Below are 22,635 nucleotides of genomic sequence, written 5' to 3'. Positions count from 1 at the left end.
CTCAGAAGGTATGTAGTTGTTAATGTTTTAAATGTGATAAATGAAATAGTTGTTATGAATTATAATAGTTAACGTCCGAAAAGGCTGTCATAAACTTCTGTTACACCATGTACGTGAAACGATATTTGTATATTCGTGTATTTGCAGGCCGCACACTGTGCTAGCCAACAGATTTTCACCGCAGCAAGTGGTATTGTGGAGAACGTGGCAAGCGAGGTTCTTACGCAAACAGACATCGAACACCCAAACCTCGACTACATCATGCGGGTTGTAAACCGCAAGAGGCAACGGCTCCGTCCAGATGATCCCCAGGATTTGGACTTTGAGGTATTTAATCAGCCATTGGATTATACTGATGATTATCTTATTTGAAATAATTCTACACATTCATCGCTTGACGGAGACTTTTTTTCTTCAATTTTTAGCTACAAGAGGACTTCCTGCCGGATGGTTTTTTGAAAGGAGACATTAAAGTTGACGGGAGGAGACACCTAATCTTCGCCACCGACGAGCAGTTTAGCCTCCTAAAGACCGCCAAGAGATGGTACTTGGACGGTACATTTAAGGTAATTGTTTATGTATTCGGTATCTTACCATTCGCTATACTTTGATATCATCTTTACGAAAAGACATTTGTAGATGTATTACATAGCGTTCATTTTCAGGTTGTGCGAAAACCATTCGACAACCTGATGAGTGTTCACGCTTTCCGTGAGGCGAGGCGACTGTGCCAAGCAGATACCCCTGGTATTTGTTTTGATGTCAGAGCGACGAACAGTCGACTACATCAAGGTTCTACAGGTTAGCATTTAAATTTCTAGTAACTTGCATTTTAATTTAAAAAATGGTTTGTGATTTTAAACGTAATTTAATATGTCGGTAATGCCAACATTTCTTAAATACTGCCATGTGTTATTGTCTTCAGAAAATTGGCCGTCTGCTGTGCAGAGAGGTAGAAGTAGAAGAGTTTGTAGTTGATTTTGAGAAGGCCATGTGGAAGGCCCTACGCTACGTGTTCGGCGAGAACGCCAAGATCCATGGCTGTGCCTTCCATTGGGGGCAAGCTGTTTGGCGCCAAGTGCAGGTATATCATTTTAGTATGTGTTTTCCGGTAATATATTTATTTATACTGATACAGTCGTCAAAATAAATAGGCAAATGAGACTAATATTATTTAATGTTACATTTCTATTTCAGGCTACGGGGCTCGCTACCGAGTACGCCACGAGAAGAGAAACGTACGCATACATAAGGAAAATAATGTGTCTGCCGTTCTTACCGGCAGAACACATTCCCGAGGTGTTCGAGTCCATGGTCGACATCGCGCCTCGCAGATTTGATGGACTTTTGAGCTACATACGCTCAACATGGTTCGTGTCTTCAACTTGGCCTGTGCCATGCTGGTCGGTGTTCGGCATGAGCATTCAAACCAACAACGACGTAGAAGGTAAAAAAAATCTGATGCTATTGCCATCTAAACATGTGTTTTATTGCGACTAATTTTATTATGATTTTGTAATGCTAAGTAATGACGAAACATTAATTTCCTTTCAAATTTAACTTCAGGTTGGCACAGACGTCTCAATAGGAGAGCGGGGATTGCCCCTCTCATGTACCTCTTCATCCGTCTTCTTTCTGACGAGGCAAACGTTGCACTTCGGAACGTACAGCTGGTTACGGAGCTGCAACTGACTCGCTACCAGCGACGCCAGCAGAAAACCATGCAAGGCCAGATTGCCAGGTTGTGGTCATTTTACAGGCGGGGCGAGGTATGCGCAACGGCACTACTGAAACAGATGAGCACAAAGTACAAGCACTGTGCTTGAAAAGATGTATAAAACAGATGAGCAAAAAGTACAAGCACTGTGCTTGATTGAACTACAATTTAAATATCTTGTAAATATTGAAATAAAAATAAAATAAAAAAAATACTTAGATGTATATCTCCTTGTGTATATATTGTAAATCTTTGATTGTGTGAACATTTTGAAATACATATTAAAACAAAAGTATATAGATGTATGTCTCCCTGTGTGTATATTGTTAATCTTTGATTATGTGTGAAAATATTGATAAATATTTTTTTTTTAATTATATAGATGTATGTCGCCTTGTGTATATATTGTAAATCTTTGATTATGTGTGAAAATATAAAAAAAATATATATAGATGTATGTCTCATTGTGTACATATTGTAAAGCTTTGTTAATGTGTGTAAATATTGAAATAAATATTAAAAGAAAAGTATGTAGATGTATGTCTACTTGTGTACATATTGTAAAGCTATGATACTGTGTGTAAATATATTGAAATAAATATTACAATAAAAGTATATAGATGTATGTCTACTTGTGTACATATATAAAGCTTTGATAATGTGTATTAATAATGTAATAAAAAATAAAATAATTGTTAAAAAATATATTTTTAAAAGTACTTAAAATGTCAGTTTTAATGTGCCGATAACGTTACCATGGTATAAACAATATTTTGTGAAATTTGTTTTTTTGTTATTTTGTAAATATTTTTCAATAAAAAGTATTAACTAAACTCTGAAAGTATTAATCATTTGTTTTTATACATAAATTACTCATTTAGAACCCATTAATACATCAATATTTTGACTACCGTGCGAGTTGACTAAGGTACGAATTAACTTCCGTGCGAGTTAACCAAAAAACGTGCGAGTTGACTACCGTGCGAGTTGACTTAGGTACGAGTTGACTGTAAACCTTTCCGGCTGGTTTTCTGTTTCACCGAGTGCTAATGACGTTTGACCGAAAACCAAAATCCCGTGCATTTTGCGCCACCTATCGAACTCCTTTGATCCGGAAGTAAACAAATATTATACATGACGTAATTTGTTATGGAAGAAATCAGCTGTTTGGTGTCAGAAAATCAGCTAGAAATAGATTTAAACGAGTTAATCGAGAGCTCCGTTGGTTTGTCAGTCGCTGTCGAGCGATGCCCGCTGTGTTCTGAGGCGAAGCGTCCATTTTATTGTCAAAGATGCGTAAATGAAGGACAATTCATTCACTCCTATGCAACCTATCCTGATAGGTCAGTGAGACAAAGAACATGATTTAGCGCTCATTGATTGGATAAATTGTAAATATACAACTTACAAGCACAAGATATCCAAAGTGTCATGTTGACTGAAAAAATGCACTGGCTTTTGTATATTTTTTAAATAATAACATTGTAAAATTGTGAAAGAAAAAAACCTGTTAAATATTTGTCATATTTATTATAACTTCAACATTACATCAGGCCTTTTCTTAGCCACTTTAGCAACGAAAATCATATTTCGGAATTGGGAATTTTTTCCCTCTAAAAGTGCACTGATTTGAGAGGTCGCTAATTGCTATCGATAGATCACATTAGAATTTAGATGCATCGTAGTGAACTAAAAGCCAACTGCTTTTGTTTTTCGTGGCCCAATAGAGTCCCCAAAATACTGTTACTCAGTATTCTGTGTATTATACCACCTGACATACATGCCAGACGTCCTGAGCTTAATGGGACAGTCCTGCTTTTGAGGTGTCCCGATCATGACACAATTTGTCTAGACATTTGTACAAAACGACATATGTTCTATAAGGTCACAATAAAATTCGCTATTTAAGCTTTGTCTGGCTTAAATTACCATCACTAATCCCTATATTGCCCCTTAAGTAACAAACCATATCTGTTATATCAACTAGTCCAGAAATCCAGTGTTGTTTTTGACACCTTATCAGTGCTCTATCGGCAAATTATTGATTTTATCGGGCATTCACACCATGGTGTTTGTATGATAGGGGTTGCTAATTGCTAGCGATAGATGCATTGTAGTGAATTAAAAGTAGACTGCTTTTGTATTTCATGGCCCAAATCAAGTCCAAAGATTCTATAAAGGCGGTATTCTGTGTATTTAACCACCTGAGGCTAAAAAACTGTCAAAACATCAGTTTTGTTATTTGTATGCACATTGATGTTTCATATAAATTTACTTTCATCTTTATGCCCCCCTTCGAAGAAGAGGGGGTATATTGTTTTGCACATGTCCGAGGCCTATGATCATGAAACTTCATAGGTACATTGATCATGACTGGCAGATGACCCCTATTGATTTTCAGGTCACTAGGTCAAAGTTCAAGGTCACAGTGACTCGAAATAGTAAAATGGTTTCCAGATGATAACTCAAGAATGCTTACACCTAGGATCATAAAACTTCATATGTACATTGATCATGACCGGCAGATGACCCCTATTGATTTTCAGGTCACTAGGCAGGGCCCTCAATCTATCAAATCTTCCGCTGAATTTCGGCGGCAGTCCCCCACCTGAAAAGTATATTTTTTTCCCCCAAAAACTGATTTTTTTCCCCTTCAGAAAATGAGAAAAAAATCCCTGATTTATAGTTGAAAATTGACTCCAATATATCACTGTCCGTTATATTGCCTTGTCCAATATACCACCAATCGGCTATGGTTATGGCTCCCAAAAATGTGACGAGCATAATCCCCAAATAACATGTTTTAATCTGAGAATTTGCGGAGATAAAATCAGGTACAAGCTTGTATTTTACCCTTTTTTTACCCACTTTAATTTTCTGTTTAATCCGACATTCATAATCCAGTTTTGACCAGATTGTTTGGTTTCATTGTACATCACTGTAACACCTGTGTACTGCGATAAACAATAACTCCTCTTGCCAAACATCAGGTCATTTTGGGTGTTAACATTCTCTCTTGAATTTTTTTTTGAACTGCCAAAACGCACCAGTGCACACATGAAGGTGTATACATTTTTAACTATAAATGTCACAAGTCAATATTGACCTATCTCAACAATCTTTGCGCATTAGATACAGTGTAAACTACTTACTTTTAATTGCGATGCAAAGCTCCCTCAGTTTGTCAAAATGCACCATGCTTTCCAGGAGGATATGATGACGTCATTGTTGTTATTTTGTACATGGGGTCTAATTTGTGCATGCTTTCTTGAACAATAACACTTGGCAATTGTTTTCGGATTACAAATTTAATTATACGCATTTGAAAATACTTACATGGAATAATGTTTTGTTTTATACCAATGAATAACATATGGATATACCACATACTTCAATAAGGTAGGTAAATAGCGTGTTTTGAGATTGCCAAATTATGCTAATGCATACTTAAACATGCAATAATAACCTTACAATTTATATTGTGCGCCAGATATATCTAGGTCGCAACCTTTGGACCCCTTTAACCGCAATATATTTGGACTTTTAAATAAGATTACTGTTATATAGATTGAGTAAAAGTCCACCTTTCTGTCCTATAGACAGTCACATATACAGAAATATATGTTTATAACAGTTCAACACAGTTGTTGTGTTTTGTTATAAAAATTCCCCCATTTACAAAAAAATCCCCTTCCTAAGGGCTGCGGACCCCTTCCCCCAAAGTAGTGTGAGGGCGTTGCTTGGTCAAAGGTCACAGTGACTCGAAACAGTAAAATGGTTTCCGGATGATAACTCAAGAATGCTTACGCCTAGGATCATGAAACTTCATAGGTACATTGATCATGACTGGCAGATGACCCCTATTGATTTTCAGGTCACTAGGTCAAAGGTCAAGGTCACAGTGACTCAAAACAGTAAAATGGTTTCCGGATGATAACTCAAGAATGCTTACGCCTAGGATCATGAAACTTTATAGGAACATTGATCATGACTGACAGATGACCCCTATTGATTGTCAGGTCACTATATCAAAGGTCAAGGTCACAGTGACAAAAAACGTATTCACAGAATGGCTGCCACTACAACTGACAGTCCATATGGGGCGCATGCATGTTTTACAAACAGCCCTTGTAAGAAATAAATTTGTACCTATTGCATCCATCTAAATTTAGAGTTAATTTATAATTGGTTGAATAAAAACAGAGCTCGATGCGCGCACATCGCGTTGAACGATTACGCATGCATCTGTCCCAAATTGAAGTCAAATCAAGGCATACCCTACATTTCACGTTATAGATTCATCCGCATATTGCACATGTGTGTTTACTGTACTTCCGAAAAATGGAGAATGTCTGTGTTCATGAAATTCTTAAACAAATTAATCATCAATATTAGCAGGAAATTATGAGGTTTTGTAAGTAACATACTGATTACTGACTACAGTATTAGGTGGCATGATTGATTGTTTAAGGTGTCCCGCTTTTTGGTAAAATGTCCCGACATTTTTAATGGAATGCCCCGATTTGGACCTGAACATTTCTGGCATGTATGTCACCTGAGGCTTAAAAACCTGTAAAAACACCAATTTTGTATATCAAACAAATTGAGCGCTAACCAATAAACATTGATGTTTCACATAAATTTACGTTCATTTTTGACTGATTTTCAGAAAATAGTTTGTACATTTTGCATCAATCTTAATTTAGATTAAGTTGATGATTGGTTGAATAAAAACAGTGCTGATGCCCGCACATCGCATTACATGATTTACACATGTTCCTCCCGATCGGATGTCATATAGAGGAATGCCCCACGTTACACTTTATGGTGTTAGCTGCATAGTGCGCATGTGTGTGTACTTCCAAAAAATGGAGAACATTTGTGTTCATGAACTTTTAAAACACAGCTATCTTCAATATTGGGCAAAAATTATGAGGTTTATGTACGTAATATACTGATTACTTACTACATTCAAGGTTGCATGATTGATCCTTTAAGGTGTGGTAAAATGTCCCGACATTTTGTATGAAATATCCCAATTTAGACCTTAAACATTCTGGCATGTATGCTATCATGCAGTACAAAATCCTCAAAGCCATCCAGATAAAATGCCCTGCAGAGTACTAAAGGAATGCAGTATAGAAGAAATATCCCCAATCCTGACTTCACTCTTTAAAAAGTCCAAGTCTTTTTGAAAAATCCCAAATGATTGGAAACGTGCAAATGTATGCCCAGTTTATAAAAAAGGAGACAAATATTGTGATACAAATTACAAGCCTGTATCATTCACGAATTTTCTTTATAATAATTGAACATTTCATCGCTAGCTCTAGCTCGCTGGCTCATCTTGATAAAAATAATATTTTATATGACTTCCAACACGGGTTTAGACCTTCGTGTTATTGCAAAACACAACAGATGTAATTCCTCAAAAACCTAAACCAATCAAATAATCAAGGTATACAATCTGACATCATCATTATGGATTTTGCTAAAGCATTTGAAAAAGTAACTCACCATTACCTCTTATACAAACTAAAATAACATGGAATTAATTTAAATGCTTTGTGAGACAGCTGTGTTACACAAAATGACGATATTTAGACTGGCCTTACCTCATTTTCGAAAGAGATTCCCAAGCAAAAAAAAAGACCATCAAGACAGCAGAAAATCTTCATCCAGATCATGTTTATGTAAATTGGGGTATTGACAATTTTTAATAATGAACTTCGAAAAGTGAATGAAATATTGTCATATTGTTAAAAGATTTTATTTACAAAATTAATGTGTGTTTTTTCAGCTATTCTGCAAAACACAATAAGTGGGATCAATCCAAGACAACGAGAGATCATTTTCTGGAAAGGTAAATCAAGTTTCAAGAATGTTAAGTCCCTTTTAGTAAATATCATTACACACAGTTTATCACTGGATTGTGTCAACAGCTTATACCAATAAAACATTAGTAACAAAATGTCACAGTTTCTAATCCTGCTAACTAAAACATAGTGTTTTAAAATTTGTTCAGTGATCAGAATAGGTCAATTTGGGAGAGCACTTTGCACTGTGATTTAGAGGTCTTGGGAAGAATTCAATCTTACTTTAATATAAGCCCTTGTACATGTACTATTGTGATACCTTGTGTAGCGCCAACTACATGTATCCAAGAATGCGATATTATGCAACCTGTTAGGTACCTGAGGGAACTATTTAAAAATTGCCTAACACAATATGATAATGGCAGATATTACATGTACTTAATATGAACATATAAATGCTAATCATATTTTCAGATTTAAGAGTGAGACAGCAAGTCTTCAAAGACGAATAGACAAGGTAAAAGTGATACTATTTACTTACCAGTCAGTCAATGGTTGAAAAAACAGGATTTTCACTCAATGTGGCATATACCCCTCATCTAAATGATTGTCATTGTGCAGAATATAAACAAGTGATAAAAAGGGAACTTAATAAAAAATAATCATTAAATGCATGACTTTTTACATTGGGTTATGACTGTGACCTTTCATCTATGAGCAGAAACAGTTTTCATGACCCATCCTGTGTTCATGGGAAATAATCCAAAATTACATTAAAATCCTTCTACCCAATAGAAATTGCATTTATTATGCCCCCCTTTGAAGAAGAGGGGGTATATTGTTTTGCACGTCGGTCGGTCGGTCCATCCACCAGATGGTTTCTGGATGATAACTCAAGAATGCTTACGCCTAGGATCATGAAACTTAATAGGTACATTGATCATGACTGGCAGATGACCCCTACAGATTTTCAGGTCACTAGGTCAAAGGTCAAGGTCACAGTGACTCGAAACAGTAAAATGTTTTCCGGATGATAACTCAAGAATGCTTACGCCTAGGATCATGAAACTTCATAGGAACATTGATCATGACTGGCAGATGACCCCTATTGATTTTCAGGTCACTAGGTCAAAGGTCAAGGTCACAGTGACTCAAAACAGAAAAATGGTTTCAGGATGATAACTCAAGAATGCTTACGTCTAGGATCATGAAACTTCATAGGCACGTTGATCATGACTGGCAGATGACCCCTATTGATTTTCAGGTCACTAGGTCAAAGGTCAAGGTCACAGTGACTCGAAATAGTAAAATAGTTTCCAGATGATAACTCAAGAATGCTTACGCCTAGGATCATGAAATTTCATAGGTACATTGATCATGACTGGCAGATGACCCCCATTAATTTTCAGGTCAATGGGTCAAAGGTCAAGGTCACAGTGACTCAAAGCAGTTAAATGGTTTCCAGATGATAACTCAATAATAATTAGGCCTAGGATCATGAAACTTCATAGGTACATTGATCATGACTGGCAGATGACCGCTATTGATTTTCAGGTCACTAGGTCAAAGGTCAAGGTCACAGTGACAAAAACGTATTTACACAATGGCTGCCACTACAACTGACAGCTCATATGGGGGGCATGCATGTTTTACTAACAGCCCTTGTTTACAAAATATAATATAGAGTTCATGACCTCCGACCTCAATTTATGACCTTTACCTTAAAACATGGACCATGAGTGTTGTACTGGACAAATCATCTGGCAATAGGAATAAACATGCCAAAGTGATATTTTAATCCTCCCAGGAACTTAAACTTTCATGATCTTTTACCTTAATTGTAACCTTTGGTCTTTAACACAGGAGGAAAGTTACTATGCAGGAACAAAAGCTGTAATTTAATTGAAAGTTTAGACCATTTTGATTAATCTAGTTGATGATTAAAATTGAATTTTCAATCATCATTAAAATGTGATTTGAATTAATCTGTGGTATTTTTGAAACATCAACATCATAACATTTTAAAGCTCACCTGATTGCTCAGGTGAGCTTTTGTGACCGCTCTTTGTCCGTCGTCCGTCCGTTGCCCGTTAATACTTGTTCGTAAACACTCTAGAGGGCACATTTCTTTTCGGATCTTCATGAAACTTGGTCAGATTGTCCCAATGATATCTCGGTCGAGTTGACTGGGTCATGCCGGGTCAAAAACTAGGTCACTAGGTCAAAAAAAAAGAAAAACCTTGTAAACACTGTAGAAGTCACATTTCATGCCCAATCTTCATGAAACTTTTAAAATGTTTGTCTTAATAATATGTTGGTTGAGTTAAAAAGTGGTTCTGGTCCATTGAAAAACATGGCCGTCAGTGGGCGTGGCAGTTTTCCTTATTTGGCTATAGATATACCTTGTTAACACTCTAGAGACCACATTGTTTGTCCGATCTTCATGAAACTTAGTCAGAACATTTGTCCCAATGATTTCGCGATCTAGTTTGAAACTGGGTCATGCTGGGTCAAAGACTAGGTCACAGGGTCCAAAAAAAGAAAAACCTTGTAAACACTGTAGAAGTCACATTTCATGCCCAATCTTCATGTAACTTTGTCAAAATGTTTGTCTTAATGATGTGTTGGTTGAGTTCAAAAGTGGTTTTGGTCCGTTGAAAAACATGGCCGCCAGTGGCGGGGCAGTTTTCCTTATTTGGCTATAGAGAAACCTTGTTAACACACTAGAAGTCACAATTTTTGCCCAATCATCATGAAAGTTGGTCAAAACATTGGTTTTATAAATTATTGATATCTCGGACAAGTTCGAAAATGGTCCAGATCGGTGAAAAAACATGGCCGCCAGTGGGCGGGGCATTTTTCTCTATATGTATATAGTTAAAACATCTGAACACTCTAAAAGTCACATTTTTGGCCCAATTTTCAAGACTTTGGTCAGAACATTTGTTTCCTTGATACGAGAGTTGAGTTCAAAAATGGTTCCGGTCAGTTGAATAACATGGCTGCCGGGGGGGGGGGGGGCAGTTTTCTTATATTTATATTGTAAAAAAAGCTTTTGAACACTCTAGAAGTCACATTTTTTGCCCAATCATCATGAAACTTTGATTGGTGTTATATATACATGTATCTCAGATGAGTTTGCAAACTGTCCCGATTGATACAAAAAACAAAAAAACATGGCCGCCAGGGGGGTGGGGCAGTTTTCCTTATGTGACTAGAGAGGAACCTTGTGATCGAACACTATAGAAGTCACATTTTTTTCCTAATCATCTTGAAACTTTGTCAATACATTGGTTTTATTGATTTCTCGGACAAGTTGGGAAATGGCTCAGATCTGTGAAACACACTTTTTAGCTCACCTGATTGCTCAGTTGAGGTTTAAGGATTGGTCTTTGTCCGCCGTCCGTCCGTCCACATTTGGTTTGTAAACACTCTAGCATTCACACTTCTCAAGCATTCTTTATGAAAGTTGCTGAAAGATCTCAGTCAAGTTTGATAATGAGCAAAATCACATAATTAATGCCATAATTAATGCCCTTAGATTGTCCAAATTTTCATTATAGTATACAAAATCCTTGTAAACACTCTAGAGGTCACAATTTTGTTACAGATTTTATGAATCTTGGTCAAAATATTTATTTTTGTAAGCAAAGTTTGATGTTTGGTAAGGGAGGTCAACTCAAATTAAAGGTCACCAGGTCAAATCTTACAAAAACAAAAACACTCCATACGCCAGAGTTATGGTTCACAAATGATGAAACTTGACCAGGATGTTTGTCTTGACAATATCTAGGTCAAGTTTGACGTTAGGTAAAGATTGAATGAACCGACTCCTCTCAGGTGAGCGAACTAGGGCCATCTTGGCCCTCTTGTTCTCTTTTAATCTTGACAGATAATCTCAGGCTTGTTTCTGGCATCTTTCAGCATTTTATATGCATGTTTTCTTTGTCATTTCAGAGGAATGCCATTGACGAGTGTAGACGAAATATAGAGTTGCTCAAGCAGTCCATTGAGGCATCCAGGAAGCTGACTCTCCAGAGTAAAGCTGCTTTATATCATTAATTATGACCCCATTGATTTCTGTCCATCTGGCCGTCGGTCTGTTTGTACACACACATTTGTGAAAGAAGTTATTGTATACTTTTCAGCATACAACATACAAACGAGCAGGGATTATTCCTCATGCTTTGAAGTTGTGCATGTGCCATTTGTATCATCATATGTAAAAAAATCACAAATCCCTTTTTGAACTAAGGATTCATGTTACATTATTATTGTAACTATAGATATTATTTAAAGAAAATACGCAGGGCTAGCGCCGGCCCAAAATTTCTTTGAGCCAACCAGTTTTCGTTTTTCGGGGCGCGAAAAGTGGTTTTTAAATCATAATATATACTATCAACTTGTTCATATTTATTTTAATGACAACAATGGCATATCACATATAAGATGCAGTTTTCAACATAGAAATAATTATTATGGTACTTGTCAAAGTACAAGAATTAATTATTATGGTTCTTGTCAAAGTACAAACGTAAGTTAATTTATACATGTAAACTTAACAGTGGAGTAAGTTGTCCCAAATTTAAAATCCTGAAAATTAGGCCGGGGGTCTTAAAACCGAAGCCCCAGGAATCCAACAGGAATAAAGGGCTCAAGTGGCGAACGACAGCGCGAGCCCTGAAATACGTCATTAAAACAACACTGTCCAGATGAATTGTATCATTGTTGTATATTTTTCCTCTTATTAGTTTATCAAATAAAACTGACCAAATCAATGGGCTCTAATGGTTTATATACACTTAAATGGCAAAGATAACTTTAACTTAAAAAATCTGTTCCTCTTAAGTAAATTTAATCTCTATGTATGTGTGCTTGAGTTGGTTTTTTAATGGCATTTATGTGTTGAATCATACTTATTTTAGACAAAGCAAGTCATGACAATATCAGGCGGGAAAACCTGGTGCATTACTCAAAGGGTAAAAAGCACCAGGAAAAGAAAAAGAGAATCAAAGAGTACATTGAGCGTGTCTCAGAGACGATTCACAGAAAGAAGGAGAAGTTAGCCCAGAAATGCAATGAGCTGATGGCCCTCAGGAAATCTCATATTGCTGATCTCACAACATTTATCTTTCCTGTGATTGAGGTGAAGTCTGAAAGGTATGTTATTAAATTTTCAAAGGTAGGAAATGATTGTTTTGGTATTTCAAAGTTTGATGTCACATTTAGTAGTTTTTGATGATGCAGCTCGTCTAAGTTATCATACCATGAACAAATTCTTCACAATGGCGATCTATGTAAAAGACGGAGCCAGTCCAATTGAGTTAGCTAAATATTCTCAATGGGCATACCTTGCTGATTATCATTGATAAAGGTAAAGGCAGCTTGGTTCCTGTCCTTTTTCAAATTTATCGAGAGGTTCAGGACAGGAACCAGACACGAAACTGCCAGGTGGCACTTCAAACGCTGTGACCCTGGGGAAACCCCAAAAGTAGTTATTTTTAGATTTGATCGAGAATGTAACCCGCCTCCCAGTTTCGCTGAATGGGTCAAGTTCTCCACAGGTACTACTTCCCCGTACCCCCAAATTTTTTGTAGCCATTTTTCGTACCCCAATTTTTTCTTACCCAATTTTGTTTTCGTACCCATTTTTTTTTGGCAAAAATGTTCGTACCCAAATTTTCGTACCCACATACACAATTGTGGTGATGTAGACAAACTTAAATTGATGCTTTTATATCAATCCATTTCAAATGCATCGTCACACCAGTACTGTCAGTACTTTGATTTTTGTAAGTATCTGAAAGATATTCTCATAAATTGATTTATGATCTTTTCTTTATAGTACATAAAGGATCTGGCACGAGTTGTCATATCATACCATATTTTATTAAACAAGTTCAGGAATTTTGTTAGTAAGGGAGCCTTTGGCGAGCTTACTATCGAATTTCTTGGATGAGTTAAATAAAATATGGTATGATATGACAACGCGTGTCAGATCTTTTTATCACATGCTTTTAAATGAGCAAATTAAATAAATATTTAAGCAAAACATAATGATAAATCCAGAATGTTCTTTACATTTCGTGACGTGATTTGACGTTGCAACGTCATTTCAGCAAAATAACAAAATGCGATTGGTCAATAAACGACAACTAAGCCAATGAAAACGCTTAAATAGTTTATCACACATGTGTAAGATAAAAATATTCGTAATGGTTATATTACATGGAAAACAGGGTATGTCATGTGATAAAATGATTTATTAATGTGTTGTGTTCAACAGCTGCATTTATGTTGTTGTTAGTGACACATTATGAAGAATAATTATACCTGTGTTTGTAAAATATATCTGGACATTTTTAATATAATTTCATCAAAAGAACATTATGCAAACATTGAATTGCACAAATTCAATAAAGCTAGAAATGTGTCTGTGGTACCGATTAACAGGTGCTTCACAACTCCTTTTTGTCTAAAAACTGCACTTATATCAGGAAAAAAAAAGAACAACAAGACGTTTTAAGTCCACATGCTGTTTCATATGTATTGCTACCAATACATCACATATAAAAGTGGAAGGAAGGAGGAAAGAGTGTCTTTATGCCCACCCACCTTTCCTCTTGAAGTGGGAGCATAAAAAGCCATTAAAATGCATTTTTATTTCATCTGAGCTCATTATGTTCATGATGAGCTTTTGTAACCACTTTTTGTAGGTTGTCTATGTTGTCTCATCAACATTAACATTGGGAACTGTCTGGAGGCTCAATTTATTGTCTAATCTTTTATGAAATGTCAGAACATTTTTCATAATGGTATCTTGCCAGAGTTTGAAATCAGTTCATGTGGGCTCAAAAACTAGGTTACTAGGTCAAATTAAAAGAAAGCCTGTGAACACTATAAGTTACATTTTTTGCTCCACCATCCTGAAAAAGGTGCAGACTGCACGGGCTAATCTGGGATGTCACTTTACGCTTATACATTAAGCCCAGTTTTCTCACAACACTGCTAAAATAATATGCTTACTCCTTAAATCACTAATAAAGCATTCACAAGTCCTGTTGTTAATCCTGCAGAACCAGTCAGGAAATGGCAACGAGTGATGACGTTCTACAGGAACTACAGGACGCCAGTCAGACTGCGTACGTGCATGGGCGCTGGATCAATGCAAGCGGCCAGTATCGTATAGTGGCACCCACCCTGCCGGCCCATGGGGAGTATTCACAGTATAAAATCATGGGTACGATATGTTGTGTTGGAATTGGTACTAATATGACCAAATGGATTGCAGACTACCAAAATTTCAGTGACAAAAACTTTTGTTAATATGTAACATATGAACCCATGTTCACCAGACATCTTTTCATCTGACATGTTTGTTCAGGTGACATTGTTTTCAATTTAACTAAATATAATATAAATGTGAACATCATTTCCAATCAATTACTCGCAAACTAATTGACGGATTGGCTTGATACTTTCCATGTGTATTTGCCTTGGACAGTAGATAACACCTATTGAAATTGGGGTAACTAGGTCAAAGTCACTGTCACAATAAGTGTGAAAATTGCTTCCGATCAATAACAAGTCAACAAATTAACAAATTGGCTTGATACTTAATGTGTGCATCTGCCTTGGACAATAGATGACCCCTATTGAAATTGGGGTCGCTAGTTCAAAGCACTGTTTGATGGGCATATTTCTCCAACAGGGAACTCTTGTTTAACATTGAAATTCACAAAACTAAATCGATTTTAAGCATGTTATTCATTCAATTCATGTAAACAAACTGGAATCGCTTTTGGCTGCCTTCATTGTGAGCATCATTAAATCTTTGTGTATGAAAAAAAAAACATTTGATTATTAAGGTGCAACATGATGCTCATTAATTGTTGTGCCTTCGTGAATACTAAACATATCAGTTTCAGATGTGCTTCTCTGTCCGTTAGAAAATTTAAGACACTTCACTTTGTTTTGTGTAATAAGAAAATGTAGACACTTAAATATGTTGCAAAAAAAAGTGAAAATATATTGTCAGAATATTTAGAGACACGCTGACAATATACCTAATGAATAACATGAACTTTCATTTCTTTGCATAAGGCCACCAATGAATGGCAGCTTGTGCGTGTGAATACCATGAATATTTAATTTTCTCTCAAACTGTGCATATTATTATCATGTTGTCTTAAACATATCAAAGTACAACGCAATTCAATCTGAGACTATATGACACACTTAAGCAGGAGCACATTGTGTAAAAAAATACTTTTAACGCGAAAAGTATCGTCAGTGATATCCCTGTTCAGAATAATCAGACTAATCTGGGATGACACTTAAAGCCCACGCATTATCCTCATCAGAAGCAAAGTGAAAATGGCAAACAGCCTAAAACCAGAACAGTCTGCGAGTAATTAGCAGTTTGTTCAGGTTTTAAGCTGTTTGCTGCTCATCAGTAGCTTTTAGCCCCGTTTTTCCAGTGTCAGGCTCATTTGATATTTTTCTAGTTGCGAGAGCAGCTGAGGACGGCGCCACTGCAGCAGGGTTGAGCAGCCCACAGAGTGCGGGCAACACAATCATAGCTGGGCTCTGTTATACTTCACAATCTGTGGCTGTTATAGCACACATCCTCAACGTGTGCTTGCCAAAAAAGCAGTGCTACAGGTATTTGGTACACTAGGGAACTTTGCTTGAGACTAAACTCTATGCTTGGAAGTGTTTTGTTTGAGTTTTGGAATTCTTTCTTTGAATTTAAAAGAATTGGGGAATATTGTTATAGAATATGCATTATTTGCAATTGTGTAATGTAATATGAAGAATTCCGACCAAAAATCACATTTTTTTGTGTTTTTAATTGGTTAGAGGGCGATTTGACTTAAGACCTGATCCAGACTTTTGCGTTAATTTTGTGGTAGTATGCATTGATTTGATGGGAAGGGTAAAAAAAATCTGCATAAAGTTGAAAGTATTTCATTAACAACAAGGGCTGTTTGTAAAACATGCATGCCCCCCATATGGGCTCTCAGTTGTAGTGACAGACATTTTTTAAATATGTTTTTGTCACTGTGACCTTGACCTTTGACCTTTTGACCTGAAAATCAAAAGGGGTCATCTGCGAGTCATGATCAATGTACCTATGAAGTTTCATGATCCTAGCCATAAGCTTTCTTGAGATATCATCGGGAAACCATTTTACTATTTCGGGTCACTGTGACCTTGACCTTTGACCTAGTGACCTGAAAAGCAATAGGGGTCATCTGCCAGTCATGATCAATGTACCTATCAAGTTTCATGATCCTAGGCATACGCGTTCTTGAGTTATCATCCGGAAACCATAATTTACTATTTCGGGTCACCGTGACCTTGACCTTTGACAGAGTGACCTCAAAATCAATAGGGGTCATCTGCGAGTCATGATCAATCTACCTATCAAGTTTCATGATCCTAGGCATAAGCATTCTTGAGTTATCATCCAGAAACCATTTAACTATTTTGGGTCACCGTGACCTTGACTTTTGACCTGAAAACCAATAGGGGTCATCTGCCAGTCATGATCAATGTACTTATGAAGTTTCATGATCCTAGGCATAAGCGTTCTTGAGTTATCATCCGGAAACCATTTTACTATTTCGGGTCACCGTGACCTTGACCTTTGACCTAGTGACCTGAAAATCAATAGGGGTCATCTGCCAGTCATGATCAAACTACCTATCAAGTTTTATGATCCTAGGCATAAGCGTTCTTGAGTTATCATCCGGAAACCATTTTACTATTTCGGGTCACCGTGACCGTGACCTTTGACCTTGTGACCTGAAAATCAATAGGGGTCATCTGCCAGTCATGATCAATCTACCTATCAAGTTTCATGATCCTAGGCATAAGCATTCTTGAGTTATCATCCGGAAACCATTTTACTATTTCGGGTCACCGTGACCGTGACCTTGTGACCTGAAAATCAATAGGGGTCATCTGCGAGTCATGATCAATCTACCTATCAAGTTTCATGATCCTAGGCATACGTGTTCTTGAGTTATCATCCTGAAACCATTTTACTATTTAGGGTCACTGTGACCTTGACCTTTGACCTAGTGACATGAAAATCAATAGGGGTCAACTGCGAGTCATTGTCAATCTACCTATCAAGTTTCATGATCCTAGGCATAAGCGTTCTTGAGTTATCATCCGGAAACCATTTTACTATTTTGGGTCACCGTGACCTTGACCTTTGACCTAGTGACTTGAAAATCAATAGGGGTCATCTGCGAGTCATGATCAATCTACCTATCAAGTTTCATGATCCTAGGCATAAGCGTTCTTGAGTTATCATCCGGAAACCATTTTACTATTTAGGGTCACCGTGACCTTGACCTTTGACCTAGTGACCTCAAAATCAATAGGGGTCATCTGCGAGTCATGATCAATTTACCTATCAAGTTTCATGATCCTAGGCATAAGCGTTCTTGAGTTATCATCCAGAAACCATTTTACTATTTCGGGTCACCATGACCTTAACCTTTGACCTAGTGACATGAAAATCAATAGGGATCATCTGCGAGTCATGATCAATCTACCTATCAAGTTTCATAATCCTAGGCATAAGCGTTCTTGAATTATCATCCAGAAACCATTTTACTATTTCGGGTCACAGTGACCTTGACCTTTGACCTAGTGACCTCAAAATCAATAGGGGTCATCAGCGAGTCATGATCAATGTACCTATGAAGTTTCATGATTCTAGGCCTAAGCGTTCTTGAGTTATCATCCGGAAACCACCTGGTGGACGGACCGACCGACGTGCAAAGCAATATACCCCCTCTTCTTCGAAGGGGGGCATAAATAAAAAATCAACTTCAATTTATGTTATCCAAATATTTGTATCCACTGGGTCATTAACCCATTTCTTTTTAAATTTTATATTGACTACAGAAAATGTTGAATCTCAGGAGACTGGTATTATTGTCCCCTACCTGTTTCACCGGAGGGGACTAATGGTTTGCGCTCCGTCTGTCAGTCCGTCCGTCACACTTTTCTGGATCCTGCGATAACTTTGAAAGTTCTTAATATTTTTTCATGAAACTTGGAACATGGATAGATGTCAATATGGACATTATGCACGTCATTTCATTTTGTTCCTACGTTCAAAGTTCTGGTTGCTATGGCAACAAATAGACTAGAAATACTGCTGAAAATGGTGGTTTTCTGGATCCTGCGATAACTTTGAAAGTTCTTAATATTTTTTCATGAAACTTGGAACATGGATAGATGTCAATATGGACATTATGCACGTCATTTTATTTTGTTCCTACGTCAAAAATTGTGGTTGCTATGGCAACCAATTTTTTTTTTAATAAAAAAAATCTGAAAATGGTGGAATTTGTGACAATGGTGGAGCCCGTAGGCGACCATATTGCTTGACAATAGCCTTTTTATCTCATTCTTAGTCTAACTTTTAACTGTAATTAAAACGTTTATGCATGAAATAAAACTACTCCTCTATGTCTTCTGATTTGTTATTGAATATTTTCAAACAAAGTATAACATTAAAAAAAAGTATTTAACTTGTAAAATGGGGGAGGGGCAGATAGAAGAGAGAAAAAAAAACGGAGCAGCTCATTTTCATCTGCTGAACACTCATTTAGTGAGTTCTGTTACTCCAACCTGTAAGTTACACAGTTTAATAACCATTTACACATGTTCATCTGCTCGACTCTCTTTCAGCGAGTTCTGTTACTGCAACCTGTCAGAGAAGCAGTTCAACAAGGCGGTGGCCCGACTCAACCAGAACATCCTGTACCTGTGCTTCTCCCAGGGGCTGGACCCAGAGAGGATTGAACCCAAGCACACGCTGCACAATATCCTGGAGCTGCTCACACATACCCAGCTCGGGAGGTAATGTAACCATATCGAATCTTTTGGTAGTTTGTTGTTTGACCTTTTTGTGTTGTGTTGAAAGGTGATATTATATCTGATTTTCAAAGCTTTTCTGTGGTTTATAAGGCTATATTAGTAGTTTAAAAACGATTATTTGCTGCTTCAAACAGTGACAAATTTCATAGAAATTTATCACTAATATTCACTAGAAGTTACATCGCCGCTACAAAGCATCAATCACATTTTTGTGTTTGTTTATTTATCACATATTTTCACTGGATGATCTAGAGCTACATTGCCCCCACATACAATGAGTCATATTTTCGTGTATGTTTAACTGATATAATATTTCAGGATTGGACCATTTGAGGTAGAACAAGACATGATGGACTCTGTTGAAGACTCCAACGGACATTCCGAAGAGAGTGATGAAGACATGTACAGTTTACAGACAGACCCTGACACCGGTGACTGGGAACAGGTGCCCTGATAATATCACGATTCCCCCGCAGCAACTCTCCTCAATTCAGCATCCTGCGGGCTACGTTTCTCAGGATATGACAGACTCCTCGCTGACAGCGTCAGCCAGCAGTGTTATCTCTTCCGCCTACAGCACTTTTGCATCATATTTCCGCAGATAGCACAGTGTGCCTTCCAGCCTATTTTAAGTAAAGTGTTTTTTATTATCTGTTTTATTTATTCATTTTTTTCTTGCTTTCCCATTTGGGCAAATACGGTTGCCTGTTTATATGATTTTATTAGCTTATAATTGTATAAGTCCATTTGTGAAAATAACGTGTAAGTATACTTTTATATTTTGTGATAATCTTTTAACTATTTGCTCTAAAGGGACTATAAATAGTTTGATCTGTATGTTAATTGTCAATGAAAAGTGTTGGATATATGATTCTACTAGGTAACTTATTGGAAAATACAAAAATCTTATTTTTGAAGGAAATTTTGGTTTTTGATTCTTTTGAAAGACTGACATCATAATGTATATTAATATTAATTCATTTTACATTCGTTCATTGCAGAAGAATAATGTATTTTAATATATTAATTCATTTTACATTCGTTCATTGAAGAAGAATGTGTTTTTATGCTTTGTACATTTGTCATTAAAATGTATCGAGATATTCAGCAATATCTTAGTACAGTTGTAAACAAAACTGTTCCAAGTCTTTTTATGTCCGCCAATCTACACTGGGGGACATATTTTTTTGCCCCGTCTTTTTGTTTGTTGGTTTGTTTGTGTCAAACTTTAACATTGGCCATAACTTTTGCAATATTGAAGATAGTAACTTGATATTTGACATGCATGTGTTTCTCATATAGCTGCACATTTTGAGTGGTGAAAGGTCAAGGTCATCCTTCAATGTCAAAGGTCAAATATATGGGGGGGGGGATATTGTTATTTTACTTACTGAACTTCTGTGTTGTGCTTTTAAACTGTTGTTAAAGTGGTTATGTTTTAATTATTTAAGTAGTTTTAAAATTGTTGCAAAAATGGAGCAGTCTTTCTTATGGTTGCTTTTTTCAGATGTAGATATTTGTGAGATGTTTCCAAAAGTTATCAATCAGTTCATGTGGGATTAAGAAATAATATTCAATTTGTTAGGTATGTTGGTTAGTAAAAAAATATCTGGAGTTAAGATGGAAAGAAATGATACCACAATATGGCATCAGAATGAAAATGCTTTGTATATTGACCGGTAAAAATAATAATTTGAAAAATTAGTTCACTTCTTACAGGATTTGATAAATTATTATTCAAAAGTATATAATTTATGGAACTTTGATACAAGTGTATATTATTTATCTTAAACTTATCCTTCAATATCCTTGTAGCCCGAAACTGCTAAGGACATAATGTGTAGCAGCATGTAAAAACAGTCTTATGCCTTAAGTGGCCAGCATAGCCCCAGACCAGCCTGCACAATATGGCATAAGACCCTTTTTCGTCTGATGCCGGTCATAATGTATGATTATTTTGACAAGTGTTGCATCCACAATCTATTTTTGTTCTCATAATACAATATTTAACTTCACAGTATTTGTACCAATGTGCAATGTGGTTGTATAAGGTTTTCCTACGGCATTTTATTACTGACATCAACAATAATAAATGATATTGAAAGATGTGTTAATTTTTGTCTCTTATTTGGTACAAAGGTGCAAGAAACATGCATATTGTTAACATTTAGACAAAATGAACAAAGCTTTCAAAGCTTACATGGGTTATTTTACCTTTATTTAAATAATTGTGATATCCCAAGCTAAGTCTACTTAACCAAATACAACACTCCTTTATTGGCAACTATAATTATGAATGTAATAATAGCAGTAATTACTGTTAAGTATTAATAAAGCACCATATGGTTTCTACAATTTTGAGAACGAGAATGTAACTATGAACTAAAACTGACATAAACGTCCGAAGACCATAATCTGTTCTTGATTGCTAAATGTGATATAAATACATCAAAGTAAAACATACTATATAGTAAATTAGTAATACTTAAATAATTAACAAATGTATACTTTTTGGAAAAATATCTCAATAAAAGAAAGGCCATAACATCAGCACACCTGCACGCAAGAGCTGCAAATGTACACTGTATCCTCGTAGCTATCTGTACTGGTGTAAATTAATATGGAACTCGTAATTTAAGAGACACATTAGGTTATCAAATTCGACTACAACAAGAAAGCTTAAAACATAAACAAATTTTAGTGAATATTGTTTCAATAATGAAACATACAATACCAATATGAAGGAGCATAAGGCTCTAGAACATTGAGCCTCTCTCGGAGAAGCCAACTCAAAGTATGTGCATAAGCATCATCCCTGATTTGACTTTGCAGTCAGGCCTATAAGGGACCATAGTTTCCTCTTTGATTGAATTTATTGTTTAAAGGAAATCTCTACTAAACAAAACAAGTCAAAGTGTCGTCCCTGATAAGCTTGTCCTTATTGCACAGGCTAATCTGGGACGATAATTACTGCACAGGCTAATCTGGGTCGATAATTACTGCACAGGCTAATCTGGGACGATAATTACTCTACAGGCTAATCTGGGACAATAATTACTGCACAGGCTAATCTGGGACGATAATTACTGCACAGGCTAATCTGGGACAATAATTACTGCACAGGCTAATCTGGGATGATAATTACTGCACAGGCTAATCTGGGACGATAATTACTGCACAGGCTAATCTGGGACG

At 36.4% G+C, this 22,635-nt stretch overlaps 3 protein-coding genes across 5 annotated transcripts; all 3 read left to right on the top strand.

Moving 5' to 3' along the window:
* The first annotated feature begins 135 nt into the window (after positions 1-135).
* Positions 136-806, top strand: LOC127875218 (uncharacterized). Its single transcript, XM_052420079.1, has 3 exons — positions 136-327; positions 426-566; positions 666-806. The coding sequence occupies exons 1-3, from the start codon at positions 262-264 to the stop codon at positions 804-806; spliced, it is 348 nt and encodes a 115-aa protein (XP_052276039.1). The 5' UTR covers positions 136-261.
* A 101-nt stretch (positions 807-907) lies between these two features.
* On the top strand, positions 908-1,826 carry LOC127875185 (uncharacterized). The gene is made up of 3 exons (XM_052420037.1): positions 908-1,084; positions 1,198-1,447; positions 1,567-1,826. Exons 1-3 carry the CDS (start codon positions 908-910, stop codon positions 1,824-1,826), a joined length of 687 nt encoding a protein of 228 aa, XP_052275997.1.
* Positions 1,827-2,818: 992 nt separating this feature from the next.
* Positions 2,819-21,549, top strand: LOC127872787 (beclin 1-associated autophagy-related key regulator-like). Of its 3 annotated transcripts, none has more exons than XM_052416173.1 (9): positions 2,819-3,060; positions 7,518-7,580; positions 8,008-8,050; positions 11,491-11,572; positions 12,459-12,693; positions 14,610-14,773; positions 16,053-16,197; positions 19,252-19,422; positions 19,759-21,549. In XM_052416173.1, the coding sequence occupies exons 1-9, from the start codon at positions 2,867-2,869 to the stop codon at positions 19,892-19,894; spliced, it is 1,233 nt and encodes a 410-aa protein (XP_052272133.1). In that variant the 5' UTR covers positions 2,819-2,866; the 3' UTR covers positions 19,895-21,549. The 3 variants fall into 3 exon arrangements, with proteins under 3 accessions (XP_052272133.1, XP_052272132.1, XP_052272134.1); XM_052416172.1 differs by having other exon boundaries at positions 16,041-16,197; XM_052416174.1 differs by lacking the exon at positions 2,819-3,060 and adding an exon at positions 5,070-5,116 and having other exon boundaries at positions 16,041-16,197.
* Positions 21,550-22,635: the final 1,086 nt, after the last annotated feature.

Source organism: Dreissena polymorpha, chromosome 3, assembly GCF_020536995.1.
Source record: "Dreissena polymorpha isolate Duluth1 chromosome 3, UMN_Dpol_1.0, whole genome shotgun sequence".
In the NCBI taxonomy this organism is placed as follows: domain Eukaryota; kingdom Metazoa; phylum Mollusca; class Bivalvia; order Myida; family Dreissenidae; genus Dreissena; species Dreissena polymorpha.
The sequence above is the reverse complement of the archived record's forward strand: the minus strand, read 5'-3'. Positions and strand labels throughout refer to the sequence as shown.